The sequence below is a fragment of the Drosophila willistoni genome, unplaced genomic scaffold (assembly GCF_018902025.1).
Source record: "Drosophila willistoni isolate 14030-0811.24 unplaced genomic scaffold, UCI_dwil_1.1 Seg169, whole genome shotgun sequence".
Lineage (NCBI taxonomy): Eukaryota > Metazoa > Arthropoda > Insecta > Diptera > Drosophilidae > Drosophila > Drosophila willistoni.
In genome coordinates, this window is record NW_025814128.1 from 2,155,350 (window position 1) to 2,177,872 (window position 22,523).

The following is a 22,523-nucleotide window of genomic DNA, read 5'->3' on the forward strand; positions in this document are numbered from 1 at the left end:
GCTTGCAATGGTTTTTCTTTTAGAACGAAGTTCACCGTAGCACACCATTGCGTGGCGTTGGCTCCAGCAGCGTCGGAGTTAAATTTTGGTAGAACAATTTCACCATCCCATCCAAAAGTTTACGGGGGGAAGTCCCTTTTACATTATGGAATCATCGTAGTGCATCTATCAAACATTTGCGCACATTTGGTCAAATTGTATACTCGCTTGACCAACGTGCAAAGAGTAAGTTCAGTCCAAGATCTAAACGTTGTATATTTTTAGGTTACTGTAATGATGCGAAAGCCTACAGACTAAATGATCCCGAAGCCAAAATGGTACTAAGAAGTCGTGACGTCATATTCACAAATATTTTTGGCAACGATCATGAATTTGAAGAATTCTCAGAGCTGAGTGCAGTCAATTCGGAATATCAAGAGGAACATAGTCAGGAAGATGATTTTCAAGAAGAGCGTATCGTTCCCGAGGAAAATACCCAAGAAGAGAATGCTGATATTGAAGAAAATATCCAAGAAGAACCAGTACTACAAAGACGTGGACCTGGAAGACACAGAAAAGTGCATACAGGAAAACCTGGTAGTCCCAAGCTCATCTATAACGAAGTCCAAATCCAGCCAACCATCGGAAATGAGCCTGAACCGGAATCTAATGAGGAAGACGAGTTTTATGAGGCATCGTCACTAATAAGCATCGGAGATGAATCGTCAACACGCGTAGCTCTAAGTGGGCCAAATGCAATTGAGTGGAAAAACGCCTTGATAAGTGAGTATAAAGTGCTACAAAAATATAAGTCTTGGGAAACTGTAAAGCGAGAGAGGAATCAGAAAGTCATAGAAACCAAGTGGGTTCTCCGCACAAAGTATAAACAAAACGGCGAAGTTGATTGCCGCAAGGCTTGGCTAGTAGCAAAAGGTTTCACTCAAAGAGAGGGAATTGATTATAATGAAACTTATTCCCCTGTAGCTCGTATAGGATCAATACGAACACTGATAGCAATCGCAGTGGAACTCGACCTCGATCTCCATCAATTTGATTTTAACAGCGCATATCTAAATGGGGACATAGAGGAAGAATTGTATATAAAGGTTCCACTAGAATTCACCGAAATACTTACGGAAAAAGAAAAGCAGAGATACACCGACGATAAAGTATGTAAATTAAAGAAAGCTTTGTATGGTTTAAACCAGAGTGGACGCCAGTGGTATAAGAAACTGGATCACAAATTGAAGGAAATGAACTTGAAGCCACTTGCAGCTGATCCTTGCGTGTATATGAAAGAACAAGGTAATGGGATTATTATCGTTTCACTGTATGTCGATGATCTCATAGTCGCAACGAATAATAACAAGCTACTAACACAGCTAAAAGCCGAATTAACACGTAATTTTGAAATGAAGGATTTAGGAAAACTGTCTTATTGCCTGGGTATCGAATTTTTTCAAAATAAGAACAAAGGTGAATGCTCTTTGGGTCAATCAAGGTATGTAAAGGATATACTAAAGAAATTTTGGAGGACTGTAAACCAGTGAGCACACCTATGAACACCAGCGAGAAAATTTCAAATCATCAAAGCTTAATAGGTGCTCTAATGTGGCTTGCAGTATCGACGCGTCCTGACATTGCACATACCGTAAGTCTTCTTAGCCAGTATAATAATTGTTACGGAAACAACACTGGGTTGCAGCCAAAAGGGTACTTCGTTATTTGAAGGGTACTCAAGAGCATGGATTAATATATAGAAAAACCGGAAAAGATTTGGTTGGCTATGCTGACGCCGACTTGTCTGCTAATATTAATGATCGTAGATCTTTTACAGGTTTCGCATTTAAGATGGCAAACGCACCAATAAGTTGGGAATCCCGTAAGCAGCGAACTGTCGCTCTTTCTAGTACAGAGGCGGAATACATTGCCCTATCTGAGACGTCTAAAGAGGCTGTACATCTAATGTAAGATCTTTCGTGCAAGGGATTTTTGGCTCGCTCCGTTCCACCATAATCTACTACGACAATCAAGGATCTGGCCAACTCACACGAAATCCTCTATTCCACAAGAGGACAAAGCATGTCGACATCCGTCATCATTTTATAAGGGAACTGGTGGACAAAGGGGACCTTCGCATTGATTACATCTCAACAAGTGAAATGCCCGCAGACGTTTTAACCAAAGGACTAGGAACAGCAAAGCATGAGTCCTGTGTGACACTGTTGGGAGTACAAAAAATAGAGAAATAAGGCGCCATCTGAGGGGAAGTATTGCGAATACATCTGGCAGCCTACTTGGTCACCCGCCCATCTGGCAACCCTATACGCACAAAACGCACTCTCGTATATACTCACTACTAATATACAGGATGCGTACGGTATTTGAGGACATGTACATATGTTATTATATCTTTCAGAAATCACTTTTTTTACGGTAAATTTTTCTTAAATAAGACATGGAGGACTACAACTTAACTTAAAAAATGAAGAGACATGCAGTTATTGTCGCATTATATGGAAATCACGCCGATTTAGAAATATCGTTCGTTCGTTTATAAGGTGCGCTGAGTGTTGGAAGCATCAGGGGGCAACACAGAGCCTGTTTCAAAACGCAAAAAGCACGAGGAACGTTCTCACACCATTCGATCGGCAGAATTTGTGCAAAAAGTGCAAGCGATTATTGATGAGGACCCTTCAAAGTCAGTAAGGGCCCTGGCAAAGGATCTTAATGTTTCTGACGGTCTTATCCGTCGAGTTGTTTATGAAGATCTCCGGTATAAGTCCTATGTTTTGCGAAGAGGACAGTTTATGTCGGATAAAACACGAGAACAGCGAGTTATACGTTCAAACCGTCTTCTTAACGAAATTAAACACCCTGAAGCGGCGGAGATGTTATGGTTTTTTTCTGACGAAAAAAATTTTGACCAAGACCAGAAGATTAACCGGAGAAATGACAGGTGGCTATGTTCCAATCCTACAGATGTACCAGTGGTTATGCACACCAAGTTTCCAGCCACTGTTATGGTTTTAGGTGTTGTGAGCAACAAAGGACATGTGATGCCACCACATTTTTTCTCTCAAGGACTTCGAGTGAATTCTGCTGCTTATATCGAGGTCCTGGAGACAGTTGTGAAACCCTGGATTTAAAGTGTCTGTGGAGATAGTCCATACATCTTTCAGCAAGACTCTGCTCTATCACACAAGGCAATGGCAACACAAGATTGGATGGCTGAGAATTTCCATGACCACATAACCCCGAACTTATCGCCGCCTAGCTCCCCAGACCTTAATCCCCTGGATTATTACATATGGGGCGTAGTTGAGCGTGAAACCAATAAACATCCTCATAACACTATTTCTTCTCTCAAGACTGCAATTAATACCGTTATGATCAATATGAATAAGGATCATTTAATTCGGGCTTGCAATCGTTTTAGGTCCCGGTTCGAGAAGTTTATAGCAGCCAATGGAAATTTTATTGAATATATTTATAGATATATAACCAATAAATATTGTGTAAAAATTTCGTGAAGATTCATTAAATTTTGTTCGAAATATAAGCTTTTTATTTTTACTATCACTTTGTCCTCAAATACCGTACGCACCCTGTATATATATCCATCAATAACTCTGTAAACCCATGAAGTTGATTAAATCTCAACAATATTCCTTTCTATAAAAAATTACTAAGGAAGCGATTATTAAAACAAATGATATAAATAATAAACTTATTCAATCAAATAATAAAGTCATTACAATTCTTATAGAATTTAATGAAACTACTTCTAAAAAAAAAAAATTATTTAATAAAAAATTTAATCTAAAAAAAACAAGATAATCTAATAGAAATTAAACTTACAAATCTAATTCTACAAATTGACATATTTTACGATCTAAAATGAATAACTCATATCACTAACACCACAAATTAGTTTTTTTTTTAATTATTTATATATAATCACAACATACTTATATATCTTTTTAAAATTAATAAATTTAAAGGTAATCAATGTAATAATAATAATAAATATTCACGAATTTTACATTACTAAATGAATAAACACCTAAAAAAATTGTCCATGTTGACTAAAAGAATATAAATATAATGAATAAGCACCTCTAAAAAAAGATAAAGATAATATAATGATAGAAATTTATGATCAAGAAACAATTATATTTAATAAAGAAATTTCTCCTAATAAATTTAATGTAACTAGAGCTGCTAAATATAGCAGCTTATAAGCTGAACTTAGTAAAAATCATCATAATGCTATAGCAGGTATAGCATTTAATAAACCCTTATTAATTAATAATCTTTGTCTTCCTAAACGTTCATAAGAAATATTAGCTAAACAAAATAATCCAGATGAACATAACTTTGAAATATCTTAGAATGTTTATTGATTAGGTGATATTGAAATTACATATATATATATCGCAAGTTTATAACGCGTGTGCTTGCTGCGAACGACCGGCAGAACTGTTCATGGCGTCAAGCCAGCAGAGTTGCCAGATGGCTTACGTATGATAGGGCTGCATACACAACACCCCTTAACACCCAGATGACTCATAGAATTGAGTGGGTCGTCTCATGCGAGCAGAACGTCGTGGCATCGATGAGGCATGCAATGACTGTGGATCATCTTGAATAGGACTCTCTGGCCTAGAGTGGTTACTGGAAGCAGGATCTTCCGTGTTGTCATTAGTTTCTGATGGTGCGTGATGTGATATGTTTACATCTGTTTGTTCAACTCGGCTTCGAATTTGGTTATAATGACGCTTTATGATGCGATTGTCTGTCAAACGAACTTTGTAAGACACTGGTCCTGTTTGCTCGGATATGTAGGCTTCTATCCATTTTGGACCCGGTGCATAGTTTCGTACCCAAACGGATTTGCCTGTATCAAAACATTTCGATTGATTAATAAATGGCTCTGCTCCATTAGAAATTTCTTGTGGCTGTAGTTTATCAAAGTAGGACTTTAACTCCCGATTTAACAATAGCTGTGCTGGCGATCGATTTGTCGTTGCATGTGGAGTTATGTGTTGATTAAACAAAAATCGAGCAAGGCTTAGATCCATATTATTGTTCGGAGATAGTTTTTTAAGGTAGTTTTTGGTGGTCTGCACCATGCGCTCTGCTTGGCCGTTTGTTGCTGGGTGAAACGGTGCTGATGTAATGTGTCGAATCAGATTATTGTGGAGGAATGCCTTGAACTCTTCGGAGGTAAATGCTGTGCCATTGTCTGACACTAACTGATCTGGTAACCCATGCGTAGCAAACAGTTGCCTGAGAACTTTGATTGTAGCCGCTGTAGAAGTGTAGCTAACAACCGCAACCTCTAGCCATTTTGAGTAAGAATCCACGACCAGAAGAAAGGTTTTTCCTTGAAAAGGTCCTGCAAAGTCGATGTGTAGACGGGACCACGGCCGCTTGGCTGACTCCCAATGATGCACCGGTGCCTCTGAATGATCGTTACGATTCTGCTGGCATGGAATACATTTCTTAACAATAAGCTCAATCTCAGCGTCAATGTTTGGCCACCAAACATAGCTACGCGCTAACGCCTTCATTTTTACAATGCCTGGATGAGCAGCATGTAGAGCAGCTAAAATTGTTGCTCTGGATTTCGGTGGAACTACGGCGCGATTTCCCCAAATCAAAACTCCTTTATTTGTAGAGAGCTGTTCCCGACGGCAATAGTATGGATATGCTATATCTGATTGCTCCAATTTCATGTCAGGCCATCCCCTTAACACCCAGTTTGATACTTTCGCCAATAAGGGGTCCTTCGATGTTTGAGCGGCAATCGCCTCAGCACTTATGATTGGCGTTGCTGCTAATTCGATCATAAGCACATCGTCGGTGCTAACAGCGTCCGATGCTGCTGACAGTGGACAACGACTTAGAAAATCCGCATTGCCCATTTTTAATCCAGAGCGGTGTACTAGCTCGAAAGTATATGCTGACAGGAACAAAGATCGACGTAGCATCTGATTTGAAATAATGTTTGGGATTGCTTTCGATGTGGTAAAAATACCCAACAGAGGTCGATGATCGGTGATTAGTGTGAAAGTACGACCGTAGACGTAGTTGTGGAACTTCTTTACTCCTGCTACCAAGGCAATAGCTTCTCGATCAATCTGAGCATAATTTCGCTCAGCTTTGGATAAGGTACGGGAGTAAAAAGCGATGGGTTTCTCCGCTCCATTCGGCATTTTGTGACTTAAAACTGCACCGAGTCCATATGGTGACGCATCACAAGCTAGCACTAGTGGCAATGAACCATCATAATGCACTAGTACGTCGTCTGACCCAATAAGTTCCTTAAGTGTAGAAAAAGCCTTCTCACACTGTTTGTCCCACCTCCAAGTTGCATTTTTATCCAAAAGACGATGTAAGGGTTCTGCCACTGTTGCTTTATGTGGCAAAAATGAGTGATAAAAATTTAGTGCGTCTTTGATTGCCGAGACTTTATCGGCACATGGTCTTATACCAGTTGAGTCAATTTTGAAACCTAAAAACTCAACGAATGGTACTCCGAATTGGCATTTGTCCTTTTGTAGTCGCAGTCCGGCTTTGTCAAAACGTATAAACAGTTCCTGTAATCTCTGCTTGGCCGTTTGTTGCTGGGTGAAACGGTGCTGATGTAATGTGTCGAATTAGATTATTGTGGAGGAATGCCTTGAACTCTTCGGAGGTAAATGCTGTGCCATTGTCTGACACTAACTGATCTGGTAACCCATGCGTAGCAAACAGTTGCCTGAGAACTTTGATTGTAGCCGCTGTAGAAGTGTAGCTAACAACCGCAACCTCTAGCCATTTTGAGTAAGAATCCACGACCAGAAGAAAGGTTTTTCCTTGAAAAGGTCCTGCAAAGTCGATGTGTAGACGGGACCACGGCCGCTTGGCTGACTCCCAATGATGCACCGGTGCCTCTGAATGATCGTTACGATTCTGCTGGCATGGAATACATTTCTTAACAATAAGCTCAATCTCAGCGTCAATGTTTGGCCACCAAACATAGCTACGCGCTAACGCCTTCATTTTTACAATGCCTGGATGAGCAGCATGTAGAGCAGCTAAAATTGTTGCTCTGGATTTCGGTGGAACTACGGCGCGATTTCCCCAAATCAAAACTCCTTTATTTGTAGAGAGCTGTTCCCGACGGCAATAGTATGGATATGCTATATCTGATTGCTCCAATTTCATGTCAGGCCATCCCCTTAACACCCAGTTTGATACTTTCGCCAATAAGGGGTCCTTCGATGTTTGAGCGGCAATCGCCTCAGCACTTATGATTGGCGTTGCTGCTAATTCGATCATAAGCACATCGTCGGTGCTAACAGCGTCCGATGCTGCTGACAGTGGACAACGACTTAGAAAATCCGCATTGCCCATTTTTAATCCGGAGCGGTGTACTAGCTCGAAAGTATATGTTGACAGGAACAAAGATCGACGTAGCATCTGATTTGAAATAATGTTTGGGATTGCTTTCGATGTGGTAAAAATACCCAACAGAGGTCGATGATCGGTGATTAGTGTGAAAGTACGACCGTAGACGTAGTTGTGGAACTTCTTTACTCCTGCTACCAAGGCAATAGCTTCTCGATCAATCTGAGCATAATTTCGCTCAGCTTTGGATAAGGTACGGGAGTAAAAAGCGATGGGTTTCTCCGCTCCATTCGGCATTTTGTGACTTAAAACTGCACCGAGTCCATATGGTGACGCATCACAAGCTAGCACTAGTGGCAATGAACCATCATAATGCACTAGTACGTCGTCTGACCCAATAAGTTCCTTAAGTGTAGAAAAAGCCTTCTCACACTGTTTGTCCCACCTCCAAGTTGCATTTTTATCCAAAAGACGATGTAAGGGTTCTGCCACTGTTGCTTTATGTGGCAAAAATGAGTGATAAAAATTTAGTGCGTCTTTGATTGCCGAGACTTTATCGGCACATGGTCTTATACCAGTTGAGTCAATTTTGAAACCTAAAAACTCAACGAATGGTACTCCGAATTGGCATTTGTCCTTTTGTAGTCGCAGTCCGGCTTTGTCAAAACGTATAAACAGTTCCTGTAATCTAGTTGCCAATTCCGTTTCCGTTTTTCCAATTATTACAATGTCATCAAAATATGGTAAGACTCCGGAAATATTCTGTACCACATTCTCAATACAGCTTTGAAAAATGCCTGGTGCTGATGAAATGCCGAATTGCAATCGAGTAACTTTGAATGCACCCTTATGTGTACTGATTGTTTGCAGCAAAGACGAGTTCTCGTCGACTACTAACTGCTGATAAGCTTGAGCCAGATCAATTTTGGCAAAAATCGATCCACCTTCAATAGATGCCAGCAAAGTGTTGATCGCCGGTATTTGATGGCAGTGCGGCTTAACCGCTTTGTTTAAAGTTGATTTATAGTCGCCGCAAATACGAATTGAACCGTCCTTCTTGATAACTGGTACAATAGGAGTGGCCCAATCTGAATACTCCACAGGTTTAAGAATCCCTTGCTTGCATTGGCGATCCAGCTCCTCTTCGACTAGTCCCTTTAGAGCATATGGAATTCGGCATGGAGGTAGTCGCACTGGTGGCACTGTAGCATCAATGTTTAATATGACTGGCGGACCAGTGTAACAACCAAGTTCTGTTGAGAATAAGTGTTCGAACTTATTCAGAATGCCTGCGATCTGTACGTCACTGCCCACTGAATGTATGCCCTTGATACTGATGCCTAGTGGGTCGAACCAGTTAATACCCAGAAGGTCGCTACAACCGCTTTTAGTGACGATGACTAGTAGATTATCAATATTACGACCGTTGTAATGAATTGATACATCAAAAACTCCTAGTATCTGGATTGGGTTGTGTTGGTAGTCACTAAACCACGGATCGTAGTTGTAAACCTTAGGCTTGTTTGTTGGCCAGATACGATCATAAGTCCGCAACGTCATCATAGTTACGTCAGATCCAGAATCCACTTCAAAATTACACGATTTTCCATTAAACTGTACCGTGATACGTTTCTTCAGGCTCACCAGATTAGATATGAGGTTTACCGATTTCCCACGTGAATTTTTGCCCTTTACTGGATGAACATCGTTCGACGAGTCATTACTCCGGCAGACACGCTTAAGATGGCCCTTCCGGCCACAGCCGTGACATATTGCTTCACGATAAGGGCATTGCTGCCGGCCGTGTGGACCGGCACAACCCGCACATTGTTGTCCTTTTCCTTTATATGGTTGTTGAGCCCCTCGTGAAGCAATATGTCACGGCTGTGGCCGGAAGGGCCATCTTAAGCGTGTCTGCCGGAGTAATGACGTAATTTGATGCTGTGGATAGTCTCGTTAGGCTGTCTGATAGCCTTTGCACTCGCTGCTGCAGCTTCACTAGTAGTTGCTCTCTCCAAAACTTTCTGCACTGTCAATTCAGTGTCTGCAAGAAAACTTCCCTGTAAGCTTTCATCCCTCATGCCGCATACAAAACGATCACGCAGCATTCTGTCCAACGCTGCTCCAAAATTGCAACCCACTGCCAATGCCCGCAGGGCTGCGAGATAGTTTCCGACGGTCTCATCCGGATGTTGATCACGTTTGTGAAAATGATAAAATGCCGCGATTTCCGATGGACGTGGACAAAGATGATCAGTTAGAATCTTCTCAATTTGGTCTAACGGTAATGTACTGACCTGGTTTGGAAACGCCAATGATGTCAAAAGATCGTAGACTGGTGCTCCGACCAATGTGAGGAAAGATGCTTTTTTGCGACCCTCGTCTTTGACATCATTGGCAAGCAGGAACAATTTAAATCGCTCCAAATATGAGCCCCATTTATTTGGCTGTCCCATATCAAACGGTTCCAAACTTCCAACTGTCGTCATAATTGGGTTCCGTTGAGTATATTTAGCACTCGTAGAATCAATTACTTCCTTCTTTTCCTCAAAAACGCCGGCCAATCTAATCTCTCCAAATTCACCAGCAAGCGACTCTGCCATGCAAATGTGTGTGTAAACGTTTGCAAAATTTCACCACAGCATGTATATGTAAACGTATATGTATGCTTTTGTGCGTGACAATTTTTTGATATTTTGCGTCAATAATTCCAAGTTTATTTCGGATGATAATTAGCATCCCATCCTCGTCGCCAGTTTGAAATATCTTAGAATGTTTATTGATTAGGTGATATTGAAATTACATATATATATATCGCAAGTTTATAACGCGTGTGCTTGCTGCGAACGACCGGCTGAACTGTTCATGGCGTCAAGCCAGCAGAGTTGCCAGATGGCTTACGTACGATAGGGCTGCATACACAACAATAACACATGACCAATTATTATAGTATAAGAACCTCTTAATCCCCAATATCTCATTAGCAATAAGATAGCCAATACGATTCCTATATGAGCTACTAAAGAATAAGCAATTAATGCCTTTAAATCTGTTAGACGTAAACAAACAAATCTAATTAAAAATCCCCCAACTAATCTAATTCTAATTCAAATAAATCCATACTTTAAATTTATTAATTGTAATTTTAATATAATTCCAGCTTAAATTATTGTTCCCGGAAACAGGAGCTTCGACATGAGCCTTAGGTAATCATAAATGAACTAAAAACATAGGTATTTTAACAAGAAAAGCACACAATATACAAAAAAAAAGTAAATCATAATTAAATATAAAATACCTTTTATATAAAAATTTATTGTACCTATTTTATTTATTAAGTAAAAAATACACATTAAGAAACTAATAAAGTATAAAACAATAAATAAATCCCAGCTAAACCAAATTCATATTCTTAATATAATTAAAACATAAGAAAGTATATCTCTAATTAAAAAATAAGATTAAGAATATTTCTGATCAAAAATTTATAAAACTTTTTATTAATATAAAAACAAATATAATTAAAAAAATAAAATTTGTATCATTCAATATATTTTATTGATTAAATATAAAGAAGTTACAAAATACTAATTTTACCATTATATAATTTTAAAAGATTGAAAATAATCATTACCATGAGTACGAATTATTGAACTACAATTGATAAACCTAATGCACCTTCACATACACTAAAAGTTAAAAATATTATTCTAAAATAATTTTCATAATTTAATAAATTTAAATAAATAAATAAACTTAACAATATTGAATGTAAATGTTTCCGATTATAAACAAACAAAATAATCCTAAAATTAATAAAATTATTGGTAAACTTCAATATAAAACTATAATCATTAGTTTTAATAGTTTAATAAAAATATTGGTCTTGTAAATCAAAAATAAGATTATTTATTTTTGTTGAAATAATTCTCTCACAACTCAACGCATGCATGATCACACACATACGAATATATATATGTAACTTTGTATACTCTCTCTCGAGATGCGTTAAAGAGAACAATGACTCGATGAGAGACAAATAGAAGTTGGTCGCGAATAAACTGCACAACCAACCACACGCATTCTGTTTTATTATAACAATAGGTTATGGACCCAGGCAACGTGCCCATGTGGTTGTTGTGGTAATTTCTAGAAGAAATTAGATTTCGCGCTGTGTTTTAGACGGTTTTTTCACAAAGTATATATAAACGAGTATAATGTCGGCGTTATATCAGATTGATAAACTCGAGGACAGTAATTATGACTCGTGGTGCATCCAGATGAAAAGTGTGCTGAGGCATGCGGATTTGTTTAATGTAGCGTGTACATTGGGTGTACATCCATTACATAGAGCAAGACGACTATAGTTGGGTGAGCTGTTTAATTATTGTCTTGAGTTTGAGTTACTTTGCTTGCACGACGAAACCAGACCGGTGGCAGAAATATTGACGAAATTGATGCCAGCTGCAGAGAGCACATTTCTAAGAATCGTCCGAATTAATCCATAATCTACCACAATTTGACCTACATTAACATAGTGTGTAAATTTTGCTAAGTTTGATTTAAATTTGATTAATTGATACTAACCATACATTAACACACCAATCTTGTTAAGCATTATACGTACATGTAATTGTGTGAAATGAATCGAGGTGAGATTCTGACATTGCGCATTAAGGAGTTGCGCAGTAAATTAAGTGAGTTAGGGCTAGAAACTACAGGCCTCTACTCGCTCATTACGACCAAATAGAAACCGAGACTGATAAGCAAGAGGCCGATTTCGCCTCGGCTAGAACAATTCGAGAAGTCCCGAACACAGATTGGCAAAGGTCGTGGTTCACGCTAAAAGATGTGGAGGGAAGCGTTTCCGAATTTTACGGCTTAGGTTCGATTAATGTTGTACAATGGACTAGGGAACTAGAAGAATGCGCTTTAACCGTAGAGTGGAGTCAGTTACAGCTTTTTGTGTATGCAAAACAACTGTTAAAAGGAGCTGCATTGTCGTTTATACGTAGTGAGAGAGATATTTGTTGTTGGGAGTCCATGAAGGTTGCTTTGAAAATCGAATTCAGAGTAAAGATTTCATCAGCAGAAGCTCACAGAAGACTAGGCAATCGACAATTGAAGAGAGGTGAGAATTTGTACGAATTCTTGTATTCGTTAATGGAAATCACAAAGCCGATCGATTTGGATGATGAAAGTTTAATCGGTGTTGCGGTGCAGACTTAATTGCTGCCCTGCGCCAGTAGAAATGCTTACCCAACGCGTCCCTGGTTTTTATTCTGTCTCATTCGAAGAAGAACAGTTAGAATTTACTTTGTCTTTGCTTGCACTGGTGACAGAGCGGCAACCCGCTATGATGGCGCGCTAGTCACAAGCAGGAAAGACGTGAAAAGGAGAGAAAAACACAAATGTAAGATGAAATAAAAACATGTGAGAAATTTGAATTATCATTGAAATAAAGATTTCAGCCAACCGATCTAACCGATCGATTTGCCCCACAAATTGTGCAACTGAATATAGCGCAATACAACACAAAACCGGCGTTTAATTGTTTGGTTAGAGGGCTCGGGATATATGTTCAATCTCGCGAACTTTTTTGGAGCTGGTCCACGTCACAACCTGAACATTTTCTACAATCGGTATTTCATAGAAGGAATACCAGACATGAGAGCAAATAAGGCATTATTGTATCGGGCCAGAAGAGTGGATGCGTTGAAATTCAAATAGAGACCTATTTGAAATCCTATGATCCTAGAAAGTCGGCAATGAAATCAAAATTTGAATCATCTTTTCACAAGCAAGGCAGAGATAATAGAGAGAAAAGTTCGATAACAAAAAGAGAACGCAAATGTTTTAAGTGTGGTGATCCTTCGCACATGATGAGAGACTGTAACAGGAAAACGTTTACTTGTTTTAAGTGTGACGAAACAGGTCATCGTTCATTTGAAAGTTGAAAGAACTAATGTTAGCAAATTGTTGATAGTACAGTACAAGAATGGTTGGAGGAGAAGATAATAAGGCCAAGTTTTTCGGAATATGATTCGCCTGTTGTACTTGTAACAAAGAAGAATGGGAAAAAGCGTCTGTGCTGCGATTACAGAAAGCTAAATGAGAAAGTGGTCCGAGATAATTTTCCTATGCCACAGAGTGATACCGTATTAGAAAAACTTCAAGATGCTTTAGTTTATATTACTCTAGATCTAAAAAACGGTTTTTTCATGTTCCCGTTGAGGAAAAATCTCAGAAGTGCACAGCATTCGTAACTCAGAATGGTCAGTATGAATTCCTATACGTACCATTTGGAATTTCCAACTCTCCAGCAATTTTCACAAGATTTATAATGGCAGTAATGGGAGAATCAGTGAAGAACTGAGATACAGTGATATATATGGACGATATAATTATACCAAGTGTTAACGTGAATGATGGTCTAATTAAACTTAAAAGAGTGTTAAAGATAGCTGCGGAAAATGGGTTGAGAATAAACTGGGAAAAATGTCAGATACTGCAGAGTAAAGTAAATTTTTTGGGCTATATAGTTGAAAATGGAAGTATTAAGCCAAGTAAGGAGAAGACTGATGCTGTTTCAAGACTCCCGATCCCACATGACAAGAAGTCAATTCAAAGATTTTTGGGGTTAACATCGTATTTCCGTAGATTTATCGAAGGATACGCAGTAACAGCTAAGCCCTTGACGGACATTTTGCGAAAAGACAACAAGTTTGAGTTTAAAGAATTGCAAATGGTAGTTTTTGAGCAATTGAAGCTAGCATTGATCAAAGGTCCCGTTTTAAAGTTATACAATCCTAAGCTAGAGACGGAGATTCACACTGATGCCTCGAAACATGGTTTCGGAGCTGCGCTTTTACAGAAAGATTCAGAAGATGGTTTATTTCATCCGGTACAATATATGAGTCGGAAAACTAAACCTTGTGAAGAGAAGTATGATTCGTATGAACTTGAGGTTTTAGCAGTGATTGGAGCATTAATAAAGTGGCGTGTATATGTGCTACGATTGAGATTTAAGATTGTTACAGATTGTAATGCGTTCACGATGACAATGAAAAAGAAAGAAGTTCCGTTACGTGTAGCACGTTGGGCAATGTACCTACAAGATTTCGACTATCAGATCGAACATCGTTCAGGTTCAAAGATGCGGCATGTGGATGCTTTGAGCCGTTTATCTTGTTTTCTGCTAACCGACACCATAACCCATAAATTGAGGGAAGCACAGTTGTCAGATGATTGGACTAAATTGATTAGGAGCTTAGTTTAGGAGAAGGGATATGAAGATTTTTTTATTGAAAATGAAATATTGTTAAAGGACCCTAATCAAGAACTTATTGTCGTTCCCTCGCAGGTGGAAAAAGAAATAATACAGATGGCACACAAACAAGGACATTTTGGAGCTAAAAAGACTCAGGATATCGTAGAAAAATCGTATTATATTCCAAAATTAAAAGAAAAGGTAGCCTTTGTGGTTGAGTGTTGCGTGGAATGTCTTATTGTTAATGCTAAGTCCGGTAAAACATATCACATTGATCACGTTGGCCCGATAGAGGTCACAACAAAGCGTTACAATCATACACTTGTTATTGTTGATGGGTTCTCTAAGTTTGTATGGTTGTATCCGACTCGTGAAACTGGAGTCGATAAAGTACTTAGTTGTCTTGAGAAGCAAGCCATAATTTTTGGTAACCCGGTGAGAATAATTTCTGACAGGGGAGCAGCATTCCCATCCAAAGCATTTGAGGAATATTGTAACAGACAGGATATACAGCATTTACAAATAGCAACAGGTGTACCACGTGGCAACGGCCAAGTAGAGAATGAGGGAAACTGGTACAAGTATGTAGGTCGTGTGCAACAACTTGTTAATAATACTGCCCCAAGAAGTACAAAAGTCACACCTTTTAAGATTTTGACAGGAATAGAGATGCGTAGTCCTGATGATCCTGAAATAAGAAAGTTGATAACTGATTCGTTAATAGAAGAATTAGACTGTGGTCGCGAAGGGATTAGAGCGGAGGCTCAAAAGAATATCGATGATATACAGCAGGAAATGAAAAGGCCGTTTGACAAAAACAGGAAATGGTAAACGAGTTAGTGGCGATTAAACTTACGCAGTATGGGACAGGACTAAAGTTTAGAGGTAAATACTTAGGACCACATAAAGTCACAAAGGTTAATAGGCACGGTCGATGCGACGTTGAGAAAGTTGGCGGTGGTGAAGGATTCATATAATAATAAATATATGTATTCTTAACACAAACAAACATTGTTAATAAATAAAACTAAATAAGGAAATCACATCTTTAAATAATATCGAAATAAATAATGAGGGCTATTACACATGTATGCCAATTGCAATGGTTTTACCCTCAACGTAATACTTCCGCCTTCTGATCCAATCCTCCAAGGTCGACACCTTGCACCGTGGGTAAATTCCCAGCCGTTACATCCCACAGGTTTGAATGCATCAATACGCTGCGCATTTGTATATTCCAAGAATCATAATTCTTTTCATCCAACTTCTCGATGTGGTACAGATTACTCATGATGTCTTCAACTTGCTTTTTTTTTCTCTTCTCCCAAATAAAGTTCGCAACTTATTCGTATTTTTAATGCCAACTGATATAAATCGTTAAATATATCACTTCATTACTTTACTATTTAAGTCCATGCTTTGGGCCCATAACATATTGATAGGGAAGGGGAACGCATAACCCGAATAACGCAGGCAGAACAAAAAGAATAGTAACACTTCCGTACAACTCAGAAGTTTATTAGAGATAACATAATGCGCGTGCCAGTAATTCAGTTGGGCAAGCGCAGAATTCAAATACATACGCAGATAGAATACATGTGTGCATTGCTTTGGAAAGTTCTTGTACAGTACTATTTTAACAAAATGTCTTGAAACCTGTCGGAAGTATAATTTAATGCAGGGCCCGGCACAAAGAGAGCGCTAAAAAAATGTAGTTGCATGTATGCACATGCTTGTGTGCGTATGTTGCTTTACACTGCGCAAAATGAAAATTCATCAAATTCTGCCTCAAATCAAGAAAACGAGGGCAGCCGATAATCTGATGCAAGAAAAAGATAAAGAAAACAAAGCAGCGAAAAATTTTTTCAGGTGTGTCCTCTCACCAAAGCGACATAGATCTGCTTGCGTCGAAATGCTGAGGGGAACTAAAACACACCCTCTTGCTCATGATAATTGTGTGTGAGGACTTCAGCAGCCGTTCGGCTTACACGCATAAGACGTGCCGAGCGTGTTCGTCCCCCGGGGTATATGAGTGCCGGGCCCTGATTTAATGTTGCATCTAGACAAGTGCTCTTTCTTTAGATACGAAGTTACGTTTTTAGGAATAAAATAAAGGAATACAAATAAAGGAATCTTACCAGATGAAAGCAAGCTTAAAACGTTTGAGGAATACCCGACTCCCAAGAATGGCGACGAAGCCAAACGATTTGTAGTTTTCTGTAATTACTACCGCAGATTTATTCCAAACTTTGCATATCATGCACAATTTATCAATAAACTATCAAGGAAAAATGTAGATTTTAATTGGGATACAAGCTGTCAATAAACCTTCGAATACTTATAAAACAAATTATTAAGTCCAAAACTACTCCAATAGCCGGACTTCAATAAACAATTTTGTATTACAACTGATGCAAGAAAGATCGCATGCGGAGCCGTCCTCAGCCAAGAATATGATACACTCCGATTACCCGTATCATACGCATCTAAAACGTTTACAAAAGGCAAAAGCAATAAATCAACAATAGAGCAGAAGTTAACAGCAATACATTGATCGATTCAATATTTCAAACCATACAAATACGGAAAAAAATACTAATTAGGACTGGTCAGTCCAGACTGGTCAGCTAATGGTCATTAGCCATTAACATATCTTTTTTCTCTAAAAAACCCATCGCCAAAGCTTACTAGAATAAGGTTAGATATAGAAGAAATCAATTTTACTACTCGCCGACTTAGGTATACCTTACACCAGAAAAACAAATATTTCATTACAAATGCATTCAGGTATCTTAGTATTTCGCTCACTCAAGCATACGAGCACCCTATGGAAAAACGTTTATATGCATAACTTGGCTATTTTTAGTCAGATTTTGATCAATTTTGCTAGATATGAATATCAAATTTAAGTGTGCCAAATTCGATTGCACAAGATAGTAAATTACGGGAGATAAAAGAGTTTTATCAAATCACGGGGTCGAAAAGGGTCTTGTCAAAATCTTTTCGTAATCAGAATGTGCGCATTTACTAAGCAAATATACATACCAAATTTAGTGACTCTAGTTAGTATGGTGTTTGAGAAAATCGATTTTTTATTTTGCGGGGGCGGTAGGGACGAGGCAAAAAATTTAAAACAAACTCGATAACTGTACATACTACACGAGACTATATACCAAAATTTGGTGGCTCTAGCTCCTATAGTCTCCGAGATCTACGTGTTAATACGGACGGACTTCGCTAGATCGTCTCAGCTGTTGATGCTGACATTGTGGCGCCTTTAATATACCATTTCCCTCTATGGGTGTATGGTAGAAAAACATAGAACTTAATAAAAAATTTAAATAGTATGCGAAACTTAGATTCAAAAAATTCAACAATTCTAAAAGACATGGGAACAGAATATATGAATTCATGTACTAATAAAACTCTGCAAAATTTTAAAATTATTTCCACGGCTCACCATCATCAAACTCTTGGAACAGTAGAAAGGAGTCATAGAACTTTCTATGAGTACATCAGGTCATACAGTGAGTCAAAAAAGTATTGGCACACTTGAAAAATCCAACTTCTAAGAGCTGTAACTTTTTTGTTAACACAGCTATATGTAAATGAAAAATTACATTTATTAAACTCATATATTGTATTTTATCTTGAACAAAAAAAAATTATATTTCAGCTTTGGTTCATTTGCAAAATACAAAAATGTAAATATAGGCACAAATTTTCATCAAAAAAGTTTTGGCACACGCTTTACTCTAGAACGCTCTTTTGTTTCCACAATGGAAATCTACCGTTATTTTTCATTTTTTCTTTTACTTTTGCGTTCGTTTTGGGTGTTGCACGTGTTTGCAATTACTTTTAATCAGAAAATTAAGAAGACAAGGGCAAAATGGCTAGAGGTGCTGAAATTTCTTTGGAGATCCGAAAACTGATCATTAAACTCTATTTGGAAAATAAATCTTATCGGGAAATTGGCACTCTTGTGGACAGATCATGGTCTAGTGTAAGAAATATTATTATGCATTACACACAAACTGGAAAAACAGCTCCAGAACCCAGAAAAGGACGGCCAAAAAAATTTTCAGATCGCCAGGAACGGATTGTGGTGTCCACGGTTGCCCAAAATCCTCATACTTCGGCTGTGAAATTATGTGAGAGCCTAAAAGAATCTTTTGACAGTAATTTCACCCCCCAAACTGTTTGAAATACCTTACCGTTCCTCGGCGTAAGCCTTTCATTTCTAAGGTAAACAAGCAAAAGAGGCTAGAATTTGCGAAACAACATGTAAATAAGCCAGACTTATTTTGGAACACAATCATATTTAGTGACGAGTCTAAATTTAATTTATTTGGGTCTGATGGAGCGCAAAAAATCTGGCAGAAACCCAATAAAGAGCTTCAAGAAAATAACTTGCTCAAAACTGTTAAACACGGTGGAGGCAATGTGATGGTTTGGGGGTGTTTTGCTGGTTCTGGAGTTGGAAACCTAGTGTTTATTGATGAAACAAGGGACAAGCACCTTTATAGAGACAGCTTTGGTTCATTTGCAAAATACAAAAATGTACATTATCAAACAGTCAAAAGTTTTTGAAGTAAATTGCTCTGTAAGTATAAGGCTTTAATAATGCGTTCATTTTTAATTTGATTCAATTTTTTTTTTCAACTGCCATAAGCAAGAAAGTCGCTAAAATTTTGAAAACAATATCGAAAGTTCCAGTAGCTTACAGGGCTTCTGAATTCCAGGGGCCCCAGCGTCCATCAGTTTATGACGTTTAAAAAATGATTCGTACTGAGAACCTCGTTTAAAGCGCCCCTAGTGGCTAACTGGTATATTGCTACATTCAACTTCGGTTTTTCAAGAAAATTTTTCTATACTTCATTCGTTTTAAGGCGCCCCAGTCTTTACCATTCTTACAGAGCCTGTAAACGACAGGGGCCCCAGCGTCCATCGATTTATTATGGTAAAAAATGATTCTTACTGGGAACCTCATACGAAGAACCCTGATCAAAGAAGATTCTTTGACTAAGAAGGGATGTACATTATCTGAATTCCTTTCGGGTTGTGTACATTACAGTGCGATCGCAAAAGAATTTGGAAAATAGCAACTGTGGTCCGGAAATGTTAAGTTTATTAGTTATTGATGTAAATGTTGACAAGTATTTTGATAAAAATCAGCCATTAATAAAAAAAATGTTTTATTTTCCTTTTTTGTAATTATGTTAGAAAATCGAATTAAAACATTTAAAAATGTTACATATTTGTTTAAACCAATAAAAAAATTAGTTTGTTATTATCAAAATATGGTTTTCATTTCTTTTTTAAATGAAAAACATGCTTGGAAATATTTTGTGACTTTGACCTTGAATATTACAGCACCACAAACACCCAGCCACCCTTGTCAAGCATTCGTTTTGAAGCTTGAATTTTTTACCAAATGCTTATTAAACCTTTAATATCACTTTGACGGCTTAGAAATCATAATTTTTGCAATGTAAAATGTTCGTCGCACAATTGAAAAAGCATTTCATAAATAATTCCTCAAGCTTCAAGATGCATGTTTGCCAAGAGTACTGGGTGTCCGTGGTGCTGTAATATTCAAGGTTAAAGTCAGAAATTCTATTAGCGATCGAGAAACTTTTATGCACTACTTGATGAACAATCGATGACTATTTATTTATACTATTTATTTTATGCAATGCAGAATTACACATTATTCGTGAAAAGCGTCTTTCTTATAATATCGGTAACCTTTTTGAAATCTTTTCAAAGTACAAGTTTTTTTTACTTAAACTTTGGATCTAAATTCTATGCCGTCATAAATTCGGTTGTTATTATTGACCAGATAAGAAAGACGGAAAGGGAATGGAGGACTAAACGTTATAAATATTTAAAATTATAAATAAATATTTCAAATAATAAAACACGAACAAATACTAAGACTATTTTATAAAATGACACAGAAAACTGCTCTCATCTGTACAAACATTAACTTGACAACCACAAACATTGTAAAACTTCGAGTCGGACGAAACAGAGGACGTGTAAAAAGTAAAATGTATGGCAATAATTTAACAATTATTGGTATTAATTATTATTTTTTGGTATTAACTGTTTGTGAATTAAAATATTTTTTACATTGTCAAATATAGTGTACCACGTGAAGACGGTCTCCGACGGAGTCCGAAATAATATATGGGGAAAAAACAAAAATTAAAAGCTGACTCGTTTTTATTTCAGACCTAGAGCCGGAAAAATCAAAGGTTTGAGAAAATTCAAAATTGGATAGTTTAATTTGATTTCGTTAGTGAAAACATTGCGGAAAGCAATCGACAATAATTTTTTCTAATTAATGAGGGCGAGAGTCGATGTGAAATTAATTAACCGAGTATACATAAAATGAAGTAAGTTGTCTAGCCGTCTTGGGTATTCGATGAACCAAGTTAAAAAAAATATTTCAAATTTCGAAAACCAAACGTATAATAAATTTGTTTTTACATGCCTCATAGCACATGCCATTTTGCTCAATCTATAAATATACGAGGACTGTATCGCTGCCACTGCCCTACGGCCCACTCCGCCCTTATAGACCGCCCAGTAAAACACATTCATACTTATATTTTCCATGTTTTATGTCCGCTTTTAATCAAGATTGGTAGGCTGGTAGAAATTAGTAAAACTAATTAGTGTGCTAAACAAGTTTACAAACATAATTTGGTGACTTAACCTTCGTTAGTTGTCAAGAAAATCTGTTTTATTTAATTTTCAGGGGCGGAAATGGGCGTGGCAAAAATTTTTAACAAACGATGGCTGCGCGCCTACTAAGCCAGTATACATACCAAACTTGATTTCAATAGCTGATACAGTTTTTAAGAAAATCAGTTCTATGTAAATTCGGGGGGGTAAGGGGGCGGTTGGTGGATCTTTTTGCTCTAATAGTCTCCGAAATTATTTGAAATAAACTTGATCACTTTATATACTACACGAGTCCACATAACAAATATGGTGGCTCTAGCTTTCATAGTCTCTAAGATCTCCATTTCACCCTATGGGTGTATGGTATAAAACCGATTTGATCCTCGTCTGGACTCCGGACTAAAACCGGGCACTTTCATTTAATAATTGTTTGCTTTCTGTTATACAAGTTATTTACTAAGACAAGTTCTCGTTTTCCAAGCCAGCCGTTTGAGTACTTTACGACCGTAAGAGTTCCAACTGAGTTTTTTATTGAATCTTATGTCAAAATATATTGCGAATCTAGAAATTTAATTGTAAGACAAAAAAATTGAGAATCCCATATTTTTGTCCTTCAGAAGCTCATATGAAAACTTAGATACAATTTATTAACATGTATTCCGATTGTCACTGTTTCTTTGTAAGACAGAAAATACGATAAAAAACTTTACAACATTCAAAATTCGTGTACTTCATACTTATTTAATTTGGAAAATCTTAACCTTCAATTGGATCTTTAAGCAAGTTCCAAGATGCAAAAATTTTGGTGTGTGGGTGAAATTAAATTTATGTGAAAGAGCTTTCAATATACATAGTGTTATACAGAAGCTTACAACTTTAAAAGCTCTCATCATTTGCGCAGATTATGCGCGCACAATATATGTACTACAAACAGTTTCTGTGATAAATTGTCATTAAAAGCTTCTAAATGTAGAATCATTGCAAACTCACAAGAATATTCAGTATTGTCTAAACGTAACCGATGCAGAATTAAAACAAGTTTCTTTTTTGCTTACAAAGAAGTAAATGGAAAGGAAAATGTGCAATATATACATAAGTATAAATGTGTGAAATATTTAAATAGAAATCGCGTGTTAATCTTAAAGTGTTTTAAAACAGACGTTGCCGGTACAAGGTACATAGG

At 37.5% G+C, this 22,523-nt stretch overlaps 3 protein-coding genes across 3 annotated transcripts; all 3 read right to left on the reverse strand.

The window, feature by feature from the left end:
* Positions 1-4,532: 4,532 nt before the first annotated feature.
* Positions 4,533-6,423, reverse strand: LOC124460988 (uncharacterized protein K02A2.6-like). The gene has a single exon (XM_047012579.1). It carries the CDS (start codon positions 6,198-6,200, stop codon positions 4,533-4,535), a length of 1,668 nt encoding a protein of 555 aa, XP_046868535.1. The 5' UTR covers positions 6,201-6,423.
* A 141-nt stretch (positions 6,424-6,564) lies between these two features.
* On the reverse strand, positions 6,565-7,410 carry LOC124460989 (uncharacterized protein K02A2.6-like). Its single transcript, XM_047012580.1, has one exon. The coding sequence runs from the start codon at positions 7,381-7,383 to the stop codon at positions 6,565-6,567; it is 819 nt and encodes a 272-aa protein (XP_046868536.1). The 5' UTR covers positions 7,384-7,410.
* A 563-nt stretch (positions 7,411-7,973) lies between these two features.
* On the reverse strand, positions 7,974-9,866 carry LOC124460990 (uncharacterized protein K02A2.6-like). The gene is made up of 4 exons (XM_047012581.1): positions 9,496-9,866; positions 9,073-9,261; positions 8,104-9,016; positions 7,974-8,033 (listed from the first exon to the last, which is right to left on the reverse strand). The coding sequence occupies exons 1-4, from the start codon at positions 9,864-9,866 to the stop codon at positions 7,974-7,976; spliced, it is 1,533 nt and encodes a 510-aa protein (XP_046868537.1).
* Positions 9,867-22,523: the final 12,657 nt, after the last annotated feature.

What these genes read in the sequence shown, in the direction of transcription:
- LOC124460988 (XM_047012579.1), bottom strand. Translation starts at nt 6,200, where the DNA reads ATGCCGAATGGAGCGGAGAAACCCATCGCTTTTTACTCCCGTACCTTA.
- LOC124460989 (XM_047012580.1), bottom strand. Translation starts at nt 7,383, where the DNA reads ATGGGCAATGCGGATTTTCTAAGTCGTTGTCCACTGTCAGCAGCATCG.
- LOC124460990 (XM_047012581.1), bottom strand. Translation starts at nt 9,866, where the DNA reads ATGACGACAGTTGGAAGTTTGGAACCGTTTGATATGGGACAGCCAAAT. An exon ending in GGTTGCAATTTTGGAGCAGC is followed by an intron (nt 9,262 to 9,495) that starts GTTGGACAGAAT and finishes TTCCGGCCACAG; the next exon opens with CCGTGACATATTGCTTCACG. An exon ending in TACCATATTTTGATGACATT is followed by an intron (nt 8,034 to 8,103) that starts GTAATAATTGGA and finishes GTTTTGACAAAG; the next exon opens with CCGGACTGCGACTACAAAAG.